An 18,232-nucleotide genomic window follows, 5' to 3' on the forward strand; every position below is an offset into this window, starting at 1 on the left:
TGAACTGTGATATATTAAAATCCATAAATACAAGTTGATATCCTATACATGTCCATCTTTCTACACCTAAAACTTACGTGGATGGTTAATGCCAAGAGCAACTTTCCAAGCTAATATTTCTAGTTCTTTCCGTTCTCATTTATCAGAGATGAAACAGAAAGAACCAGACATGCCTGAGTTCTGTCTTTACTTCTGGTATTGCCCATGGAACTGAGACCAACCCAACTGCCCAGAGTAAGTTGAAGCTAAACCCTGTAAGACTGGAATTACAGTGTCAGGGCCTCACAGATTCTAATTAGTAGGCTTTGCTTGTCCAAGGGCGGTAGTTCTCAACACTGGTCAATTTTGCCCCCCAGGGGACATCTGGCAGTGTCTAGAGCACCTTTGTCACAAACAAGAGGAGTGCTACTGGTCTGGGACGTTACACAACATCCTGCGATGCAGAGGACGGCCCCACAACAAGAATTATCCAATCTGAAATGTCAGTAGTGCAAGTTGAGAAACCCCGGCCCAAGATAAATTGAATCTGTCTCTTTATAAAAAGCATCTTAGCAGGAGAAACTGAGGATAGTTTTTTTTCTTAGAAGAAAAAATTAGCTGTTTATATCTAATGAAAACTTAATTAATGAGAAAGGAGACTTGTCTTAGATCCGACATTATTTAGTTGGGTAAATTGCTTATTATCTCAATGTCTCAGTCCAACAACACGGTGGACTAGCTCATCTCTAAAATCCCTTACAATCATAAAACCTTACGTTCTACAAACAGCTGAAGTGGCTCTGAAATATACTCATTCATAATAGAACAAATGAGTATTAAAAGTATAGGAAGATAATATTTCTCCTCTATTTGATTGTCAAAGCCCAAAAAAGTGGTTAGTACTGTATTGGAAAAGATGTGAGAATCTCCTTGCTACATTCACTCAAGAACATAGTATGTCATCATTTCCTGTGTGATGTGGAGCGTTGGGGCCTTTCTCCAGATGCAGTCCTCTGATCTGTGTCCAAGGCATTTAGGTGACATGGCTTTTAGGTTCCCAAACAGGAACTCTAATTTTCAGTCTTCATAGTTGGAGAAACATAATCCTATCTTATGATTTAGTGGGCCAAGGAGCCTACCATCATCTCCCTCTATCCTTCTTTTGTAAAATAAACATTAACTTAGTTTCTTTGTTTGAAAAAAAAGGTATGATAAAATAGGAACTCCCATATTTTGCTGAGGGAATGTAAATTGAGGTCTTTATTTATTTGCACAGGAGAGGATTGAAAAGCATCCAGGCTTGTTTTTTGCAGGCTTGACAGTAATACTACAGACTGAACTCAATGGAAACAACCAGCAACAGGGACCTACTAAGTAAATCGTGGTGTAGCCATACAATTGGATACCATGCGGCCATTAAAACACACACAAAAACAGCATGAGAAAGTTCTTAAAGGACTCAAATGGAATATCTCCTACATTTAACATTAAATGAAAACAGAATAGTATGCTACTGTTTACATTTAAAAAAAGTTTATCTACATATGCATTATGTATCTCTGGAAGAATTCACAAGAAATGAATAACACTTGCCTCTGTGGAAGGTTCGAACTGTAGGGTTGGGAGCAGAGTTGGAAAAAAGGCTTCTCACTTGTACCTCTTTCTATCTTTTAAGTTAGCAACCACATGAATATACTAGCCATTGAAAAAGATTTTTAATTTAAAAGATAAATAAAAATCACTCAAGGTCAGTTTCCTCCTAATTCATCTACGTATTATATTAAGGTTAAAATAGTTTAATTTTGGTTTTAAATGTCTAGACATTAATACAAAATGCTTACACTGGGAACAAACGCACAGACCTGAAATGCAGCACATGTCGCTGCTGAGATGTCTGATCCTCCTTTATTTCAAGTGATGGGACTTCTTTTATTGGAAAGCCATGTAAATTTTCAGTAGTAGTTTCATTTTTATTTAAGACACGATCTATAGATTAAAGAAAACATTACATATACATTTCAAAGCAGCAACTCCTATAATGACATCCCCCACAAGACAAATTTCTTAAATCCTTCAATTTTTTCAACATTGAAATTTAAAATTGTAAATAAATTTAAAATTTAAATAAAATTTTATTTCTGCCTCAAAGATTTCATTCATCAGATCTCCTTTTACAGTGTCTCTCAATGTTCTTCATCTCTTGAAATTTACATTTCGGTCCTCCTCTCAGTCTGCAGTCCTCATTCCAGCTCTGTTTCCAGATAGCCCTCCCCATGCTTTTCCGTCTCTTCTGACCCTGAGATCACACCCTGAGCTACATGGTGAGACACATGGTGGAAAAGACTCTAAACGATCTCTGATAAACCATAACCCAGAGAAACAAGTAAAAAATTCATGAAAATACCATACCTGTGCTCCCAACTGTCAGAGAACTCAAAGGACGGCGTAATTCGTCGGAATCTTGATGTACTGAAGTTTCACTTTTGTGTGCCAACATTTCTTTTGTTACTTCTGGAGCCTCATCACTAAGCAAGAGCAAAAATACACTTCGTAAAACATGAACCCATACATCTCACTGAAGGATTTCAAAATTATGTTGTTTTTTAAAAACATGGGATAAAATAGAAATATGTTTCTGTTTTTTAAAACATGTCTAATCTAGAGGGAAAAACCGTAAACACCTCCAGCGGGAAGGCCCGTCTCTGCCCCCTGTGATGAGATCCACAGATGCAAAGCCCTCTCAACCGGACATACACACTTAGGAGTCTCAGATGCCGCAGAGCAGTTCTCGGTCAATCTGCCGCCAGCCAGCCTTTGGAAAGCAACCTTGCCATTTCTTGTAAAGATTCAAACTGATTTTTTCTCCCCACTTTACAAGTTAATCATTTTGTCTTTTGAGATAGCTTTTATAAAGTAGTACTCAGTAAAAAAAACACAAACAAAAAAATCCAAACCATGTCTGAGCTGCAGTATAGCAATTTCTTCTTTCTAAAAATTTATTTCTAAGTGTTGCAATTAAGTCACTTCTTAAAAGCAAAAAAAAGCAAATTGAATCGTGAAAATAATAATGCACAGAAAATATCAAATCTGTCAAATACATTATTGTATCCTTCTGAAAAATTTTTTGGAGAGGTCAAATTTTCATGATTTGTAATGAACATAGTTTACTAACTAAATAACTTAAAAAGCACAGGCCAAATTTAAGAAAGGCATTCGTTCTCCATGTCAGCAAGGAATTCATTAATAACATCTCATTCTGTCACTGGCTGTCAAAGTAGCGGTGCTTGTTGGAGTCTAGGTGTTACGTCATAGCTCTTCAGACCATCTGGTGGCCGAAACAGAAAATCTACTGGTGCGAAGGATGGCCTCCCTTTCACTTCTGCAGGATTTGTCTCAGGTAACTTTTCCACTTTGGATAAGACTCCATCTGGATCCCTTCCGTTTGTCACACTGGTTTGTGATTCCAAAGTATTTACTTCGCTATCAACTTTAAAAGACATGACCTGGATGTGAATAAACAGAATAGAGTGAGAGTCTCTCTTCTTGGGATATATTCCACCAATTTTTTAGGCCCGAAAATGTGAAAGTTAAGAGATATATCCCACGTACATAATTTAAGAAACAAAAACAAATACAATTAAATGTTTACATGGAGTCAGAAGACCAGCTACATAAACCATTGCTATGGTCCAGAAAGAGGGAGAACCAATCCATATTAAAAAAACTATGTAATAGGTTTTAGGTATTACCAAAAATTAAAATATATGAAAACTAAGGTGGAAAAATTCACTCACCTAACAAATACGTATCTTTTTACTTAAATTATATTGATAATTACAAAGGTTTGAGAATCAGAAATCCAATGTTTATTGGATTACCAGTATTGTCAAGGACATAATCTTTTTTAATAACTTTGGATTATTATAAATAAGTTTATCATATGAGCAAAACTATTTTTCAATGTGGCACAATAAGATTAACCATATAAAATGTGAAGCGTATTTTCTTTTTCAAGTCAATTTGTTATTTGGTAGTTTTTTTTTACTGTAATATAATTGGCATACAACATTACATTAGTTTCAGGTATACAACATGATTCAATATTTGTATATTGTGCAATGATCACCCCAGTTAGTCTAGTTAACATCCATCACCATGCACAGTTACAAATTTTGTTTTCTTGTGATGAGAACTTTTAAGATCTACTCTTAGCAACTTTCAAATATACAATATTATTAACTGTAGTCACCATGCAGTACATTACATTCTCTACTTACTTATTTTATAACTGGAAGTTTGTACCTTTCAACCACCTTTGCCAATTTAATCCACTCATTTCAACATAATTTTTAGAGGTTTCTACGTTTCTGAGTTTTAATGAGATACGTATTTCTACCCGGACTAGAGTTTAAGGGTAACACTGTGCTTGAGGCCTGTGTGGCTGCAAAGGTAGACACTAGCGATAATCCTTAAGGAGAAAACCAACCTTGAGGGAGGAGCTGTGAGGTCCAGCTGCTCGCCTGTGAAGATCACCCTGTACTGCCTTCCTTGGAGGATCTATGTCTGATTTTTGGTAAGAACCTAGCCAGGTTTCTTACACTTTGGCATAACTTTGTTTTTTTTTTTTAAGGCTAAGGAATTATAGCATGGATTATAAATTAAGGGATTGGGTCCTCGAAATGGTGGCTCTTTTTGAAGACTCTACCAGGCACTATGCTAGATGCTGTCAGAAACGTCAGGTGATTTCATTCTTGAAACTACTCTGTGTAGATATTACATGTTACAGCTGGGAGAACAAACTCATAGCTTCCCCAAGATTATATAGCCAATTGGAAGCGAGACAATAGGCAAACTCAGGCCTAGCTGAATCCAGAGTCAACGCATTTCACCCACTGCACCCATCTCCTAGCCGATGCTCACATGAAGGTTTCCGTCAGCTGTGTTTTTATTTTCTCTCTTCTGTTAACCAAACTACACATTCTCTACCTATAAGGTTTTAAAGATGAGACACCTCACAAACCATAACAGTAAACCCTCTTGACGCTTCCTTGTGCTTCAAGAGGTTTTCACACACGTGGAGGTTAACCTCTTGAAGCAGTTTTGTAAGCTTAATTTCAGCTTCATGAAAATAAAAATGAGATTTTCCAAATGTCTAGAAATAAACAGATACTTATACTCTACCTTGCCTGGTTCTTCTTCGATCTTTTTGGCAGGCCTTCCTTGATCTGGTACTTTTCTTTCTGTTATATTATCTAAAATAAAAATGACATAACAGATCCATTTTGACTAGATAGAAAATTCTGCATTAAAAATGCTAGGTAAGGAGCCGGTCCAGTGGCATAGCAGCTGAGTTCATACACTCCACTTTGGTGGCCCGGGGTTTGCTGGTTCAGACCCTGGGCATGGACCTATGCACTGCTTATCAAGCCATGCTGTGGCAGCTGTCCCACATATAAACTAGAGGAAGATGGGCACAGATGTTAGCTCAAGGCCAATCTTCCTCGAAAAAAATTAAAAAGTACTAGGTAATTTGGGAAAGAAAAAAAGGCAACAATATGAATCTATGCCTTAATGGATTTTATGATTAAAAGTCATTTTAAAATATCCTATTTAAAATACCCTATTTAAATACGATAAATACAGATAAAACTTCCTGCCAAGTATAGGATATCTGTTTACAAAACCAAAGGTGCTAAAGTATTTTACCTTTTGCCTCTGACTATCAAATGCATATTTATTATAGAAAATCAGGAAAAGCAAAGCGCAAAAAACATCACCCCAGAGGGGCTGGCCCCGCTGCGCAGCAGGTAAGTTCACGCTTCTGCTTTGGCAGCCCAGGTGCTCAGATCCCGGGTGCGGACCCACCCACTGCCTGTCGAAAACATGCTGTGGTGGGTGTCCCACATATAAAGCAGAGGAAGATGGGCACGGATGTTAGCTCCGAGCCACTCTTCCTCAGCAAGAAAGAGGAGGATTAGCGGCAGATGTTAGCTCAGGGCTAATCTTCCTCAAAAAATAAATAAATAAAAATCACTCAAGATGACCTTATTCAGAAATCATCACTGCTGACAATTCAGGGTATGCTTTTCCAGTTTTTTTCCTATGTTCACATATTCACATACATATTTTAGAATTGTGATCACACTGTTCAGAATTGGACCTGTTTTCTTTGCCCACTTAATACATCCTGGACCATGTCATGAAGTGTCTTTCACAGGATCGTTCTTAAACGCTACACTGTATTCCACCAAACAAATGGGCTGTAATTTACTGGGGCCATTAATCTTCACTTTGTGGCGCTGCCCACCGGTGCACATGCTTCACCGCTTGAGCGCCCACTGTGTGCTAACTGGATGGTGGGGCACTGAACCTGTCTTCGGGACCTGGAATCTCCCGTTTCCTCCTCGCCTACTCAAAGAAGTACACGATGACTTTAAAAACTGAACACGAAAAACCTCAGGGACCAGAGCATTCTACTTCAGCCACTGATGAAGGAACAGTTCTCACCACGTGCCGCTCGCGTGGCCGGCACAGCCAAGGCTGCTCCCGCAGAGGCTGCACTGGCGGTGCCTGCCCCCGAGGTCTGCTTCGCTCTTTGAGTCATCGACCGAGTGGTTCTCACGCACGTGGGCATTGCAGGCTGCCCTGCTGCGGGAACCATGAAATTAAATGCTTTCGGTAATTACTAAAGCATTGTTGCGGCAACGTCAGAGCTTATAATAATAAGCTACCTTTTTCTCGTTGGACACTTTCTTTTCAGAGGTTTGTCTTTGACCAGATCGTGTTGCTCGAACATCACTCCTATTAATGATCTATTGAAAAGATTAGGTGGTATGTGATTTAATTGCTTGATGAATCAAATTACCACATTTTCAATCGGTATTTTGACCCCTCATCTGAAATCTATTGTAAATGACCCAGCAAAAAATCCACCACCCCAAATAAGATGAGATGAAAAAAGTTTTCCATTATATAGATTTCCTTACAAACTTTTTGTAGAATCCTAGAATTTTGAAAATGCCAATAGCCTAAGCTATTCTAAATAGCTGACTATAATCTTCTGAGAGTCCTTAAACATACCAGCATGTTTTCGCTTCAAAACTTTTGAATTTTGTCTGGAAAAATCTTCTCCTGGATAGAAAACTCTTCCCACAGTGCACTCTGCAACTTCCTTGGAGACTGCATTCAAAGCGCCACCGTCTCAGTGAGGCCCCATCGGAAGCTCACCCTGTACCAGCTTCAATACTCCCCATCTGCCTTTTTTTTTTTTTATTTCCCGCATAATACTTAGGACCATCACATACTATATATTTTTCTTTTCATTGCCTATCTCACATGTAAGCTCCATGAAAACAGGGAATGTTGCTTTATTCATTACTATATCCTAGAGCCTAGAGGAACATGGCAGTGACTCAATTTATTGAATACGTGAAACGGAGCCTTCTCACCTGATAAAGAGACATGCTATTTACCTCCTTGCCCACTTCACTTTATTTTAGTAATCGTCCTATTAACTTTGTCCATAATGGTGTTCTGAAGACCCGTAAGTTTATCCCCCACCCTACGTGCTTTATATCCCTATCTGCATTTTATAGTGACATGGATGCATAATAGAGCCCAGTAAACAAACAGAGTGACACACAGAGTTGGTATAGATCTCATAAGGGATGTTTGGCAATGAATATTTCAAGTGAGTACTTCCTTAGCATCTAGCCAAAACTGCTCTATGTCACCATGCCAATAACAGGGAGTTTGGTACTGTTAACTCTAGTAAAATAATCACTCTGATTGAAGCTGATAATAGATTTAAAATGAATTTACTTACTCTGAGAAAAGGAGCACGATTCATCATTTTAGTAACAATTATCTACTATCAACTTCACCCTAGTCAGCTCCATTTGGGCTTTGGCCTTTGACCTGGCAATCCATACAAGATGGAACAGCATTAAAACAATCAAAAGCAGACAAAGTTAAAAAAAATGAACTGCCATAATTTACTTCCATGTCTCATTACAAAATAAAGTCTCCATTTTAAAGTTAAATTTTACCCTTAGTCATCCAACCCTTAATCATTTATGGCAAAAAGATACTTGCTAACTTAAATTACTCTCTTTTCTGGTTCTGGTTTGATTTAAATTATGCTTAAAAGCCTCAAAACTTACTCATATTTCTCAGTGAGCACAAAGGAGAAATTTCATACTATATTTTCCAGGTATTAGAATCCTTGTTAATATGATGAACTGGAAATATTTGGAAGGGGTCAATGAAGAAACTAGAGTATTAAGATCTCTTCTCTCCTGTTTATGAAAAGATACTGCACAGCTTACTTTCTTAGCTTTGACAGTTTGCCTTCAAATCCAATGATTGTGCACTTGTCCTCTGTCCATAAGAAAATGGAGACCTGATCACAAAGCAAGGAAGAAATCCAGCAAGAGAAGGATTGATTAAAAGTGATAAGTTATTTATCAACTCTAAAATTCCTGAAGAAGCACAATCAGACTTCTTCTGTAGATTAGAAGCCACTTGCTTCTCCAAATCTCAGGGAAGATCTAGTGCTGAAGAAACGAGGCACAAAGTAAACAATATTCAGCGATGGCTATTGTCTAAGTAGAATAAAAAACTACTGGTGAATCGTAGTATTTAACACAACAATGTGTGTCTTTTTCCCCCTACATATAACACTTTGTAAATAGCTGTTTACAGTTTAGACCAATGACTGGTGCCTTACATACTCTTGAGAAGCCAGATTAAATTCAGCCCCTTCCAAGAGGTCTTCTCTGATGTTCCTCCAAACAGAAACAATCTCGCCCTCCTCGAACACATACACACCATATTTTTCTGTATCTTTCCACCTTGAGCTACATTCTACTAATTTTGGTCACTTCCACCTTATCCTAAGGTCACATGCAGAGTAATCAAAGGTCTCTCAAATCAATGACATTCCTGAAGCAAACAAAAACAGGCGATATCTTGAGCTTTTATATTATTCAATTCTTATTTAAATCAGGAATGAATACACAGCCAACAAGAGACTACCTTGAAAAGAGCAAATCACCAGTGACTACCTAATTTACAAATCCAGCTGCCTGTGTTCAAACTTCATCCCCCTTAACTCATGGATCATTCTCTTCTTTAGATCACCCCTCCTCCAGCTTCTGTCCTGTTTTAGCTCTCCTGCCAATCTGACCTATCACTGGTACCTGACTTCTGCCCACTTGAAGGTGCTCTCTAGTCCTCACTCTTTCACAATGTGTATATCTTTACTGGAGTGGTCTCATTTAGCCCTACAGCTTAAACCCCCATCCATACTCCCAATATCATATCCTAAATCCACCACTCAGCATGGATCTCCGTCCTGATTTTCAAATTTTTATTCCCAACTGCCTGTTATCCAGATGGCCCAAATGAGCTGCAGAAAAAGCAGGAAAAGCATTATCAATATGCACCCACTTAGGCATGTTCCTTTTCCTGGCTTCCACCCCTCTTTTAGCTGCAGCACAATTTATATGGTTGCTCAAACTAATTTATCTTCAGAATCATCTTATCTCCGACTCTTCAATTTCCTTCACCCCTCACCATCTGCTTGGTCCCCGTCAAATTTATCTCCTGAGATGTCTCACACCTGTTTCTTCCTTTAAGCCCACTGCCCCAGTCCCCTTATCCTGTCTCATCTATTCCATCACGACAGTCTCACTACAGTCTTCCTACCTATAAGTTCTTCCCCTTCCAGACTACGATCTTCCAGCCTAGGGTAATCTTCCTGAATTATTAATCTGATCATGGTACAAGCTCATGTATAAGCCTCTCTTGACTCTCCGCATCCGACAGGGTGGACGCCAGATCCTTCGCCCGGCCTTGCCCGTCCAGCCTGGCTCTGACTGCTTTGCTAGTTTTATCCCGTGTCAACCTACCTATGGCTGCACCGAGAGACCTCATCTCCATCTTCTGAACTATTAGGATGTCACTCCCAGCTCCTGCCAACTAGCTAAGTGAATAAAGGGACTACAGGGAAAGGGTTGTTTTAGTCATTTAAACTCTCAAATAATCGCTTCTTGGCCTCTTGGCTAAGATCAAGTATAATCTCTTAAAGAAAAGTCTGGTTAAGAACTATTCCTGAATATCAAGTTATGATACTAAATTTACCTTTTTTGGTTGGTGTGCTGGTATTCATGAAAGAAAAATAGTCTTATCATGTCTATAAACACCCACTATAAATGGTCATCGCTGAAGGTTTCTCAATTTTTTCAGTCGCTTTTCCTCTAGGTATTTCTGGAACATTTGTCTTCGTTGATCACTTAGAAGAGACTTTGCTGATCCTAAGCAGGGGGGAAAATAGCATATAAAACATTCAAATAAAAAGTTATCCAAATGTCTAAAATACCATTATCTAACTTCAACAGCTGCTAAGCAATACTTTCAGTAACTTCGTATTGATTCCTTAGCACGCTAACCACACAAGTCATTTCAACCCCTGTTCTTTCAAAATTTCTCTCCCTTTTGCCTTCTCTTGTTCACAAATTAACTGCTTGCCATCCCCTAGGCATCCATTACTTCACTTTTAAATTAATTAACTTCTATGATCACCCACCTCCAAGCTGACCTCCAACAATTCTCACCTCCTGGTAGTCATGCCCTTGTGTTGTCCCCTCCACACAGAATAGGGCTGAGCTGTGTCACCAAGAAAAGTGTGGGAATGATGGAGTGTGGCTTCCAAGACTGTATCATTAAAGACAGTGCAGCTTGGCCCTGCTCTCTCTCAGATCACTTGCGCTGGGGAAGTCAGTGGCCATGTGGAGCCTTAAGGAGATTCAGGCAGCCCTGATGGGGATTTTTAGGCTGCTTAATTTTAAAACAGTTTATGATGAGGATTTTTAGGCTGGTTACTTTTAAAACTACAGATAAGAAGCAGGCTCCAAGGAGTGGAATTTGTTTGCCCTTTGATCAGAGGCAATTGCATTTGTAAAGGAAATCTTCATGCCTCCCTCTCTGGAATTTGTTTGCCCCTTGTTGGGAAAACATTTACATTTCTAAGGGAAACCTCTATCTGTGAAGATGCCTCCCTCTCTGAGCCAGGAGGAAGGGGGGATGGCCTTATCTTTGGAAACTGTCTGGCAACCTCATGTAACTGACCCCCCACCCCAAAATCCTCCTTTGTCTTTAGCCGAGGATAATATTTGAGCGGTGACTTCTGCCATTTACTCAATCCGGTTTGATTCTTATCTAAAAGTTGTGGGACCGCCAAATGGCCAGACCAAACGGGCACTAATAAAGAGATAACTCACACACCTATGCCTTAAATATTGGCCCCAACCCTCAGTTCGGGGCAGCAGCAGAAGCTCCGACTGCCCATGGGTCCTGTCCCCATGCTATTCCACACTATTCTCTAAATAAAAGAGCACTACTGCCAGATCTTGAGAGTCTAAGAAATCTTTCTTTCGACTCCTCGGCTCACCGACCCCGCGTCAGCCCTATGGAGACACCATATGACGAAGAACTAAGGCCTCCTGCCAAAAGCCAGCATCGACTTGCCAGTCATGTGAGTGAGTCATCTTGGAAACAGCTCCTCCAGCCTCAGTCAAGCTTCAGAGGCATCCCTGGATGACACCTTGACCTGTCAGATTCCTTATCTCCCACCTGTGATTCTCAACTCAGGTTTCTACTATGTATTTTCATGTTTATTTAAACTTGTTTGAAAAATGTGAGTGGCTACTATGTACCAGACATTTTTAGGAAGTAAGAATAAGAGAATTTCTGCCCCTGAAGGGCTCACAGTATCGTGGGGGAGATGAGCACAGTTTCAATTTGGTTTAGCATGGAATGAAGACTACGAGAATGCACAATCGAGAATCAGTATAAACCTGTCTGGGGAGGTCAGGAAAGGCTTGTCAGAAGAGAGAATACCCGAGAAGGTTTCTGAAGAATGAGAGTGCGTTTGCCCACTGGGTGAGGGTTTAAAATAATCCAGGGAGATGACTGCACAACTCAGTAAATTTACTAAACAAAAGGCATTTACTTAAATGGGTGAATTTTATGGTATGCAAATTCTACCTCAATAAAGTTGTTTAAAAGAAATAATCCAGGCAGAGAACAGAAGATGCGAAAGCTCAGATGATGAAGTGGTTAATCATCGATGAAACCCCTATATCCTCAACTTCCCTGAAGTTCCTCTTCCCTTCATCTCTTGATCTAACCATAACCTGGCTCTCCCCTGAAGACAACGCTCCCCTAGTTGTCCTCTCAAGTGGTTGACTGTTTTCTTCTCCCACAAAGGTCATATCACTGGGCCTGAAGCGGGCCGGGGTGGGGGGTGGTCCCTCATTGCTGTTTCTCAATTATTTCTTCCTCTTCACTAAAACAGCCCAGCTTTATATTTCACATCATCAGACCATACTAGACAGCACCCTGACTTGCCATCTATAGATGGCAAGTTCTTCTCTCAGTATTTTACAACTTAGTAAATGGCCACTCCATTTTTTTAGTTGCTCAGGCCAAAACCCTTAGAACCATCCTGACTTTTCTTTATCAACCTACATCCACTCTATTAGGAAATCCTATTGGTTCAAACTTCAAAATGTAACCAGAATGAAACCACCCAGGGTTGCCGTTCCCACTGTGGTCAACCATGAGCTAAATTATTGCAGTTATCTCCCAGCTGGTCTTCTGGAGGCCATGCTGGTCACCCTACCATCCGTAAGTGATGCTTTAAAACATAAAGCAGATTATAAACACACTAATCCAATAATGGCTTCTCATGTCACTCAGAGTAAAGCTGGTCTCCCTGTAAAGAAGGCCCTTGGGCTGCATATTTCACTGGTCCTGGAAAATGACAAAATTGAAGCAGTGAACATTTAAACAACTTGAGACCTGATTTAGCTACAAAACTTCTATTTTAATGTCCCTTATCAATTAATCTTGTCAACACTTATCTTATTCAAACTCCAGAAGTCAGAACTTACAACACTCCACAAGCGAATGGAACTTTCACAGCCTTTACCTTAAATAGGAAGTATTTAGTCATAGAAAATATCAAGTTATTTAGAATGGTATTTCAAAACTCCATTCTTCTGGTAAGTTTTTTTTTTTTTTTTGATGTGGAAGATTGTCCCTGAGGTAACATCTGTTGCCAAAGCTTCCTCTATTTTGTTTGCTGGATGCTGCCACAGGCTTGAGGAGCAGTATGTAGGTCCACGCCCAGGATCCGAACCCACAAACCTCGGGCCGCAGAAGCAGAGTATGTGAACCTAACCACCACACCACCCAGCTGGCCCCTGGTCAAGGATTTTTTAACCTCAGGTATTAAACCAACTTTTTTCCCCTCTTCAAAGCAGTTAAAATTACAATAGCTCTTTACTTACTTTGCCTCACACTCATCTCTTCTGGAATAGGCTCTTGAGATGTCTCCTCTAATTCAAGATTTCTACCTTCCAAGGTTGGAAGGTTGACATCCGTCAAACCAGAGTGTCTTTTTCGTTCATATTTATCATATCTGTCTGCTTTCTGAGAGAGAAAACTCTCCTCAGCAATTTTAGTTCTAATCATCTCAATACTTAAATCCTTTCTCAGTTGACTGGCAAAATGTGATGCAGCCATCCTGCCAGGGAAAAGAAAGGTAGACAACTTATATAGATTTTCATATTATTTAAAAAATTAAGATTCCAGTTCACCTCCTGCCCCACCTCAGAGCATTCTGAAATAAAAAATTTTCAGTACAAAATGGAATAAATATACGACACTGCAGAGTGGGAAGAAAGTTATCAAAAGATAGTACGATCTATTTTGGGCTTCTACATAGGGCCTTGCTTGACAGATGAAGTGAAGCCCAGGAAGCTGTGGGCCATAACACAAACAAGAGGCTCTAGGCTCACCGCACAGCATTACAAAGTGACAAGAGTGAAGGAAAGGAGAGAATAGGGAAAGTAAGTGAAGGACAGTATAGAGAATCGTTTCCTAACCTTTCCCTGTGATGAAGGCAGGCAGCCTGGCATTTTTTCTCAAGCCAAAAAACAAAACAAACCAAACACACGAGATGCCTATTAGACAGACAGGGATGATAAGCAGGCAGTTGGATATACAAGATTGAGCAAAAGATGGGATTTTAGAAGAACTACCATGGTGATACAGAAGGATAACCATAGTTTGCCATTTGAGGGCATAATGAAATTATTTTCGGCCATGTGAAAAATCATATTGTTTACCTGGCCCATACTCTTTTCTTAGAAAGATTCTTGAGAACGTGTTCAAGCAAAACAAGGGAGAAGGACAAGAAACAGGATGCCATGTGTTCCAGGAAATCCTTCATTCAAATGAGGAAAAGAATAAAGGAAAGTGGAAAGTCTAAGGGAGTCACCTATGCAGCTGGTATAGAAAAGAACCAAGCCCAATGGGAGAAAGATGACTGATTCTCCACAAGTGTTGCTGGCTCAAAAGAAAAAAAAAAGAAAGAAAAAGGGGAAGGTCTGCAATAGGAAGATAGAAAAGTTCTAAGCACACTATACTCTTCAACAACAAGAATAACTGAGACAGTCCACTAGAAAACTCCAGATAAAAGAAAAATCTGCACAAGAAATGCAACCCATTAAAATGTTACATGATTTTAAGCAATCAACAGAGTATATAAAAAATGAGAATTCTTCTGACCTGGATGCTAATAACATTCTCCTGTAAGAGCCCAGGGGAAGTGACAAAGGACTCTACTTTTCAGTAAGCATGCTCCTCTACTATTTGACTTGCCACCTCCTGCAAGTATTAATGTGCTAAATGTTAAACAATAAACCATTAGTTATTTTAAAATACTGCATAGGACTATGCTCCACAAAGAGAGACAGGGTGTGTGCAAAAGCTCGAGTTAATAGTAAAGGCGTGTTTAATTGTCACCTAAACCAGCACAGGTGGTTAGTGTCATCGCTGTTACACAGGTGAGGGAGAGAACTGCCAACAGGCGCTGGAGCTGGGATCTCAAGCCCCGCAGCCTGGCTCTTCACATACAGGACATCTAAGTTCCCCTCTTGGCTGAGTGGAGTTTCTTCCAGCTTGAAAGTCTAGAATGCCTTCGTCTTGCTTGCCTAGAGGTTCCCAACCAGGGCGGGTTTAGTTGTCGCTGGCTCTGGGAGCAGCTACTGGAATTGAAGGTCGGGGCCAAGGATGCTAAGCATCGTCCCGCCCCAGAGGCCAATCACGGCCCAGTGGTGAAACGCTGACTGCTGCATAGATTATGGCAACAAATACTTACTCTTCTGGAGGACGGAGCCATCGGCTGCGGGAAGGACAGGTAAGTGGTCCTAGAGGAGCCTCCCCCAAGCGGCGTCCAGCTCGCCACTGCCCACCTCAGACCCTTCCAGACCTTCTAGGAGGAGGCGAGCCAGCGCCCTTCCTCCAGCTCCCAGCACTCACCTTCCTCAGGCAGCCTGTCGCGTGAAACCTCAGTCAAACCAAAAGGAAAGGAACGCTCCCTGTCTGGAGAGCCGCCGCCGCCGCCTCGGAGCAGTGCCGCCTACACCTCAGCCGCCCAGAATCCGAACTTCCCACACCCAGCCTCTGATTGGAGGGCCTTTGAGCAACCCCTGCGGGAAAGGGGCCCGCCCCTTCTCTCCCACGAGGCTTGCGATTGGTTCTCTCCCTGTGCTATTCGAACTGATTGAAAGGTGAACGCACGGTTCAAAGGATGGGCGGGTACGACGGGATTATGCCTGAGGGGCGGGGCCGGGGCGCAGGTGAGGCGTTAGGGTCCCTAATCCGACCGGAGCTCCAGGGCCCCAGCATCCGAGGAAAAATGAAAGCGCTCCTCGGAGCAGAAGGGATTCACTGTTTGCAGGGCTTTTTAACGTCCTTGTTTAGTCACACAAATACAGCTCAGCTTATTGGAACGTTTTCTTCACTTAATATTTTTTAAAAAGGGTTTACTACCGCAGATTTCTCCTTACATCGCTTAGCGTTACTTTCCAACATCGCCAGGCTTTTTTTTTCCCATCCGCTTTTTATTGAGGTAAAATTTAAATACCGTGGAAAGGATTGATCTTTTAGTGTGTGATTTGATGAGTTTTGCTAAACGTAAACAGCTGTGTAAGCACCACCCAATCGGGATACAGAGTATTTCCATCACTGAGAGTTCCCTCATCCCCTTTCCAGGCGCCCACTGTTAGGCAGCCAACCTCTGCTCTGATTTCCATCACCACACACATAAAGGGGGTAGGTCCTCTCCCAGGTGGGCCTTCTTTCTCTAACCATGCTTTCCAGATCCATCCCTACTGTTGCGTGATCAGGAGTTGGATTTTATTGCTGAAAAGTATTCCATCGAATACTTTGTCTACCCATTCACCCATTGCTGGACATCTGGATTGTTTCCGTTTTTAGCGATTATGAATAAAGTTGTGTGGAAATTAATAAATAGAAACTTCATTAAATTGGAGTCTTGGGGCCCAAAGGCGGAGCTCTCACACCCTACCTTCTAGCAGAGCCCAACAGGAAGAAGACAGACTTCTTCTTGACCAAGAAGCTCAGCCAATGAGAGACTATCACAACTCAGCTAGTGAAACGCTGCTATACCTCTGGACTCCATGTTTACAATGGCCGTCCCAACTTGCTCTTCCTCCCAGAATAGAGTTTCTCCTCCATGCTGCTAGCGACTTGCACCTGGCTCGAGATGGTTTCAGACTTTGAACTGCAATTCTTTCCTGGTCCCCCATAAACCCATTTTTGCTGGAGAAATAACTGACTGTCTGTTTAAGGTCAACAGTTGCTATAAACATTCTTGTACAAGTCTTTTTTGTGGGCATGTTTTATTTCTCTTGGGGAAATATAGATGTGGTATTTCTGGGTCATTCTGGGTATGCTTAACTTTATAAGAAATTGCCAAGCAGTTTTCCAAAAGAAAGCTGGCACATTGTTAGGAACAGAGAGGGTCATGGTGCAATGATAAAACATTCTATTCGCCAAGCTAGAGCAATTTTAAACATGTATGGAGCTAATAAAATAGGCTCACTATTGATGAAGCAAAAATCTACAGAACTACAGAGAAAAAATGATGAATCCGCCGTTATCGTGAGTGATTCAACACACCTCTCTCAGCACTGATTGACCAAACAGACACAATTCAGCAACGATATAAAGAAGATCTCAACAAAAGAATTAACCAACTTGACCGAATGGACATTCAATAATCAGAGAACACATATTTTCCTTGAGCACGTATGGAGGAGTTACAAATGATCACACACTAGGCCATGAAGAAAACTTCAACAAACTGCATAGACTCAAGAAAGTTAGAAATTAAAAGCGAAAAATAAATTTAAAATCCCTGTGTAGTAACTTCTGGGTTTAAGATGAAACTTATGATGGAAAATGTAAATGTCTAAAACCAAAAGATAATGAAGAAGCAAATCAAGACTAGTGGGATTAGGTGCTTTGAAAGGAATTTTGAAAGAAATTTTAAATGCTTATATTAGAAAAGAAGAAAATCTTAAAATTAATATGTGTCCCTCTTAAGAAATTAGAAAAATAATAACTGAGTAAAGTCAAAGAAAATAGAAAGATAGTAAAAGAAAGTACACAAACCAGTGAAATAGAAAGTAAAGATACAATAAGAAAATCGACAAAGTTAAAACTTCATTCTTTGAAAAAATTAAAATAGATAAAACTCTAGCAAGATTGATCAAAAAAAGAAGACACAAACAGTATCATGAATGAGAATACACAAAGGGGACTATATGCGTTACTTATTCCTTTGTAGCAGATTACCCCAAAATGTGCAGCATAAAACAACCACCATTTTATTTGCTCTTGATTCAGTGGGTCAGGAATTTGGGCAGACCTCAGTGGAACAAGTCATCTGTGTTTCATGTCTGTGTTCTCAGCTGGGTTGGCTCAAAGGGCCAGGCACTGGCTGGGATGGGTATTGATCCCCTTTCTAATTCTCTCTTCTCATTCTCCCACTAGAGTGAGAGAATCCACGGCCGTCTCGCTCATCTTTGTGGACCCAGTTGCTGACTATCAAGTGGGGCCATTCTCTCCCTTTGGTTAGGCTTTCCTTCCCCAGCAGATTCTCCATTTGGTCTCTCTTGGACTTCTTTGCCTGGTAGCTGGGTTCCTTCTTGGCATATGTGGAAAGCCTCATAAGACCTCGATTTGGAAGTTCCATATTGGCAGAGGAGAAAAACAAGAGCTGGAGGTAAAGGAACTTGCCCACCTTCTGAAGGAAAGTAGACTGTGAAGAGGGCACTGAGTCTGTGTGCTTGCCTGTGCCATCTTGCACTCTCTC

At 40.6% G+C, this 18,232-nt stretch overlaps 1 protein-coding gene and 1 long non-coding RNA gene across 5 annotated transcripts in view; one reads left to right on the forward strand and one right to left on the reverse strand.

The window, feature by feature from the left end:
* Positions 1–2,945: 2,945 nt before the first annotated feature.
* On the reverse strand, positions 2,946–18,142 carry LOC123284399 (disks large-associated protein 5-like). 3 transcript variants are annotated; one of them, XM_070503678.1, is made up of 5 exons: positions 15,370–18,142; positions 13,335–13,570; positions 10,123–10,295; positions 5,161–5,231; positions 2,946–3,482 (listed from the first exon to the last, which is right to left on the reverse strand). In XM_070503678.1, exons 3-5 carry the CDS (start codon positions 10,148–10,150, stop codon positions 3,249–3,251), a joined length of 333 nt encoding a protein of 110 aa, XP_070359779.1. In that variant the 5' UTR covers positions 10,151–10,295; positions 13,335–13,570; positions 15,370–18,142; the 3' UTR covers positions 2,946–3,248. The 3 variants fall into 3 exon arrangements, with proteins under 3 accessions (XP_070359779.1, XP_070359780.1, XP_070359778.1); XM_070503679.1 differs by lacking the exon at positions 13,335–13,570; XM_070503677.1 differs by having other exon boundaries at positions 10,123–18,142.
* Positions 3,479–18,232, forward strand: part of LOC123284044 (uncharacterized) — a 29,007-nt gene continuing 14,253 nt past the window's right edge. For both annotated transcript variants that reach the window (XR_011501169.1, XR_011501168.1), the window contains exon 1: positions 3,479–5,786. This is a non-coding gene — a long non-coding RNA (uncharacterized lncRNA). The remainder of the gene's footprint in view (positions 5,787–18,232) is intronic.

This window comes from Equus asinus, unplaced genomic scaffold, assembly GCF_041296235.1.
Source record: "Equus asinus isolate D_3611 breed Donkey unplaced genomic scaffold, EquAss-T2T_v2 contig_613, whole genome shotgun sequence".
NCBI lineage: Eukaryota > Metazoa > Chordata > Mammalia > Perissodactyla > Equidae > Equus > Equus asinus.

Bases quoted from the DNA above. Each gene is read 5' to 3' on its own strand.
- LOC123284399 (XM_070503679.1), bottom strand. From the start codon at position 10,150: ATGAATACCAGCACACCAACCAAAAAAG. The intron at 5,232-10,122 runs GTAAATTTAGTA...TTTTTATTTTAG, and splicing joins CAGCACACCAACCAAAAAAG to ATAATATAACAGAAAGAAAA. The intron at 3,483-5,160 runs GTAGAGTATAAG...ATTCACATCCAG, and splicing joins TCGAAGAAGAACCAGGCAAG to GTCATGTCTTTTAAAGTTGA.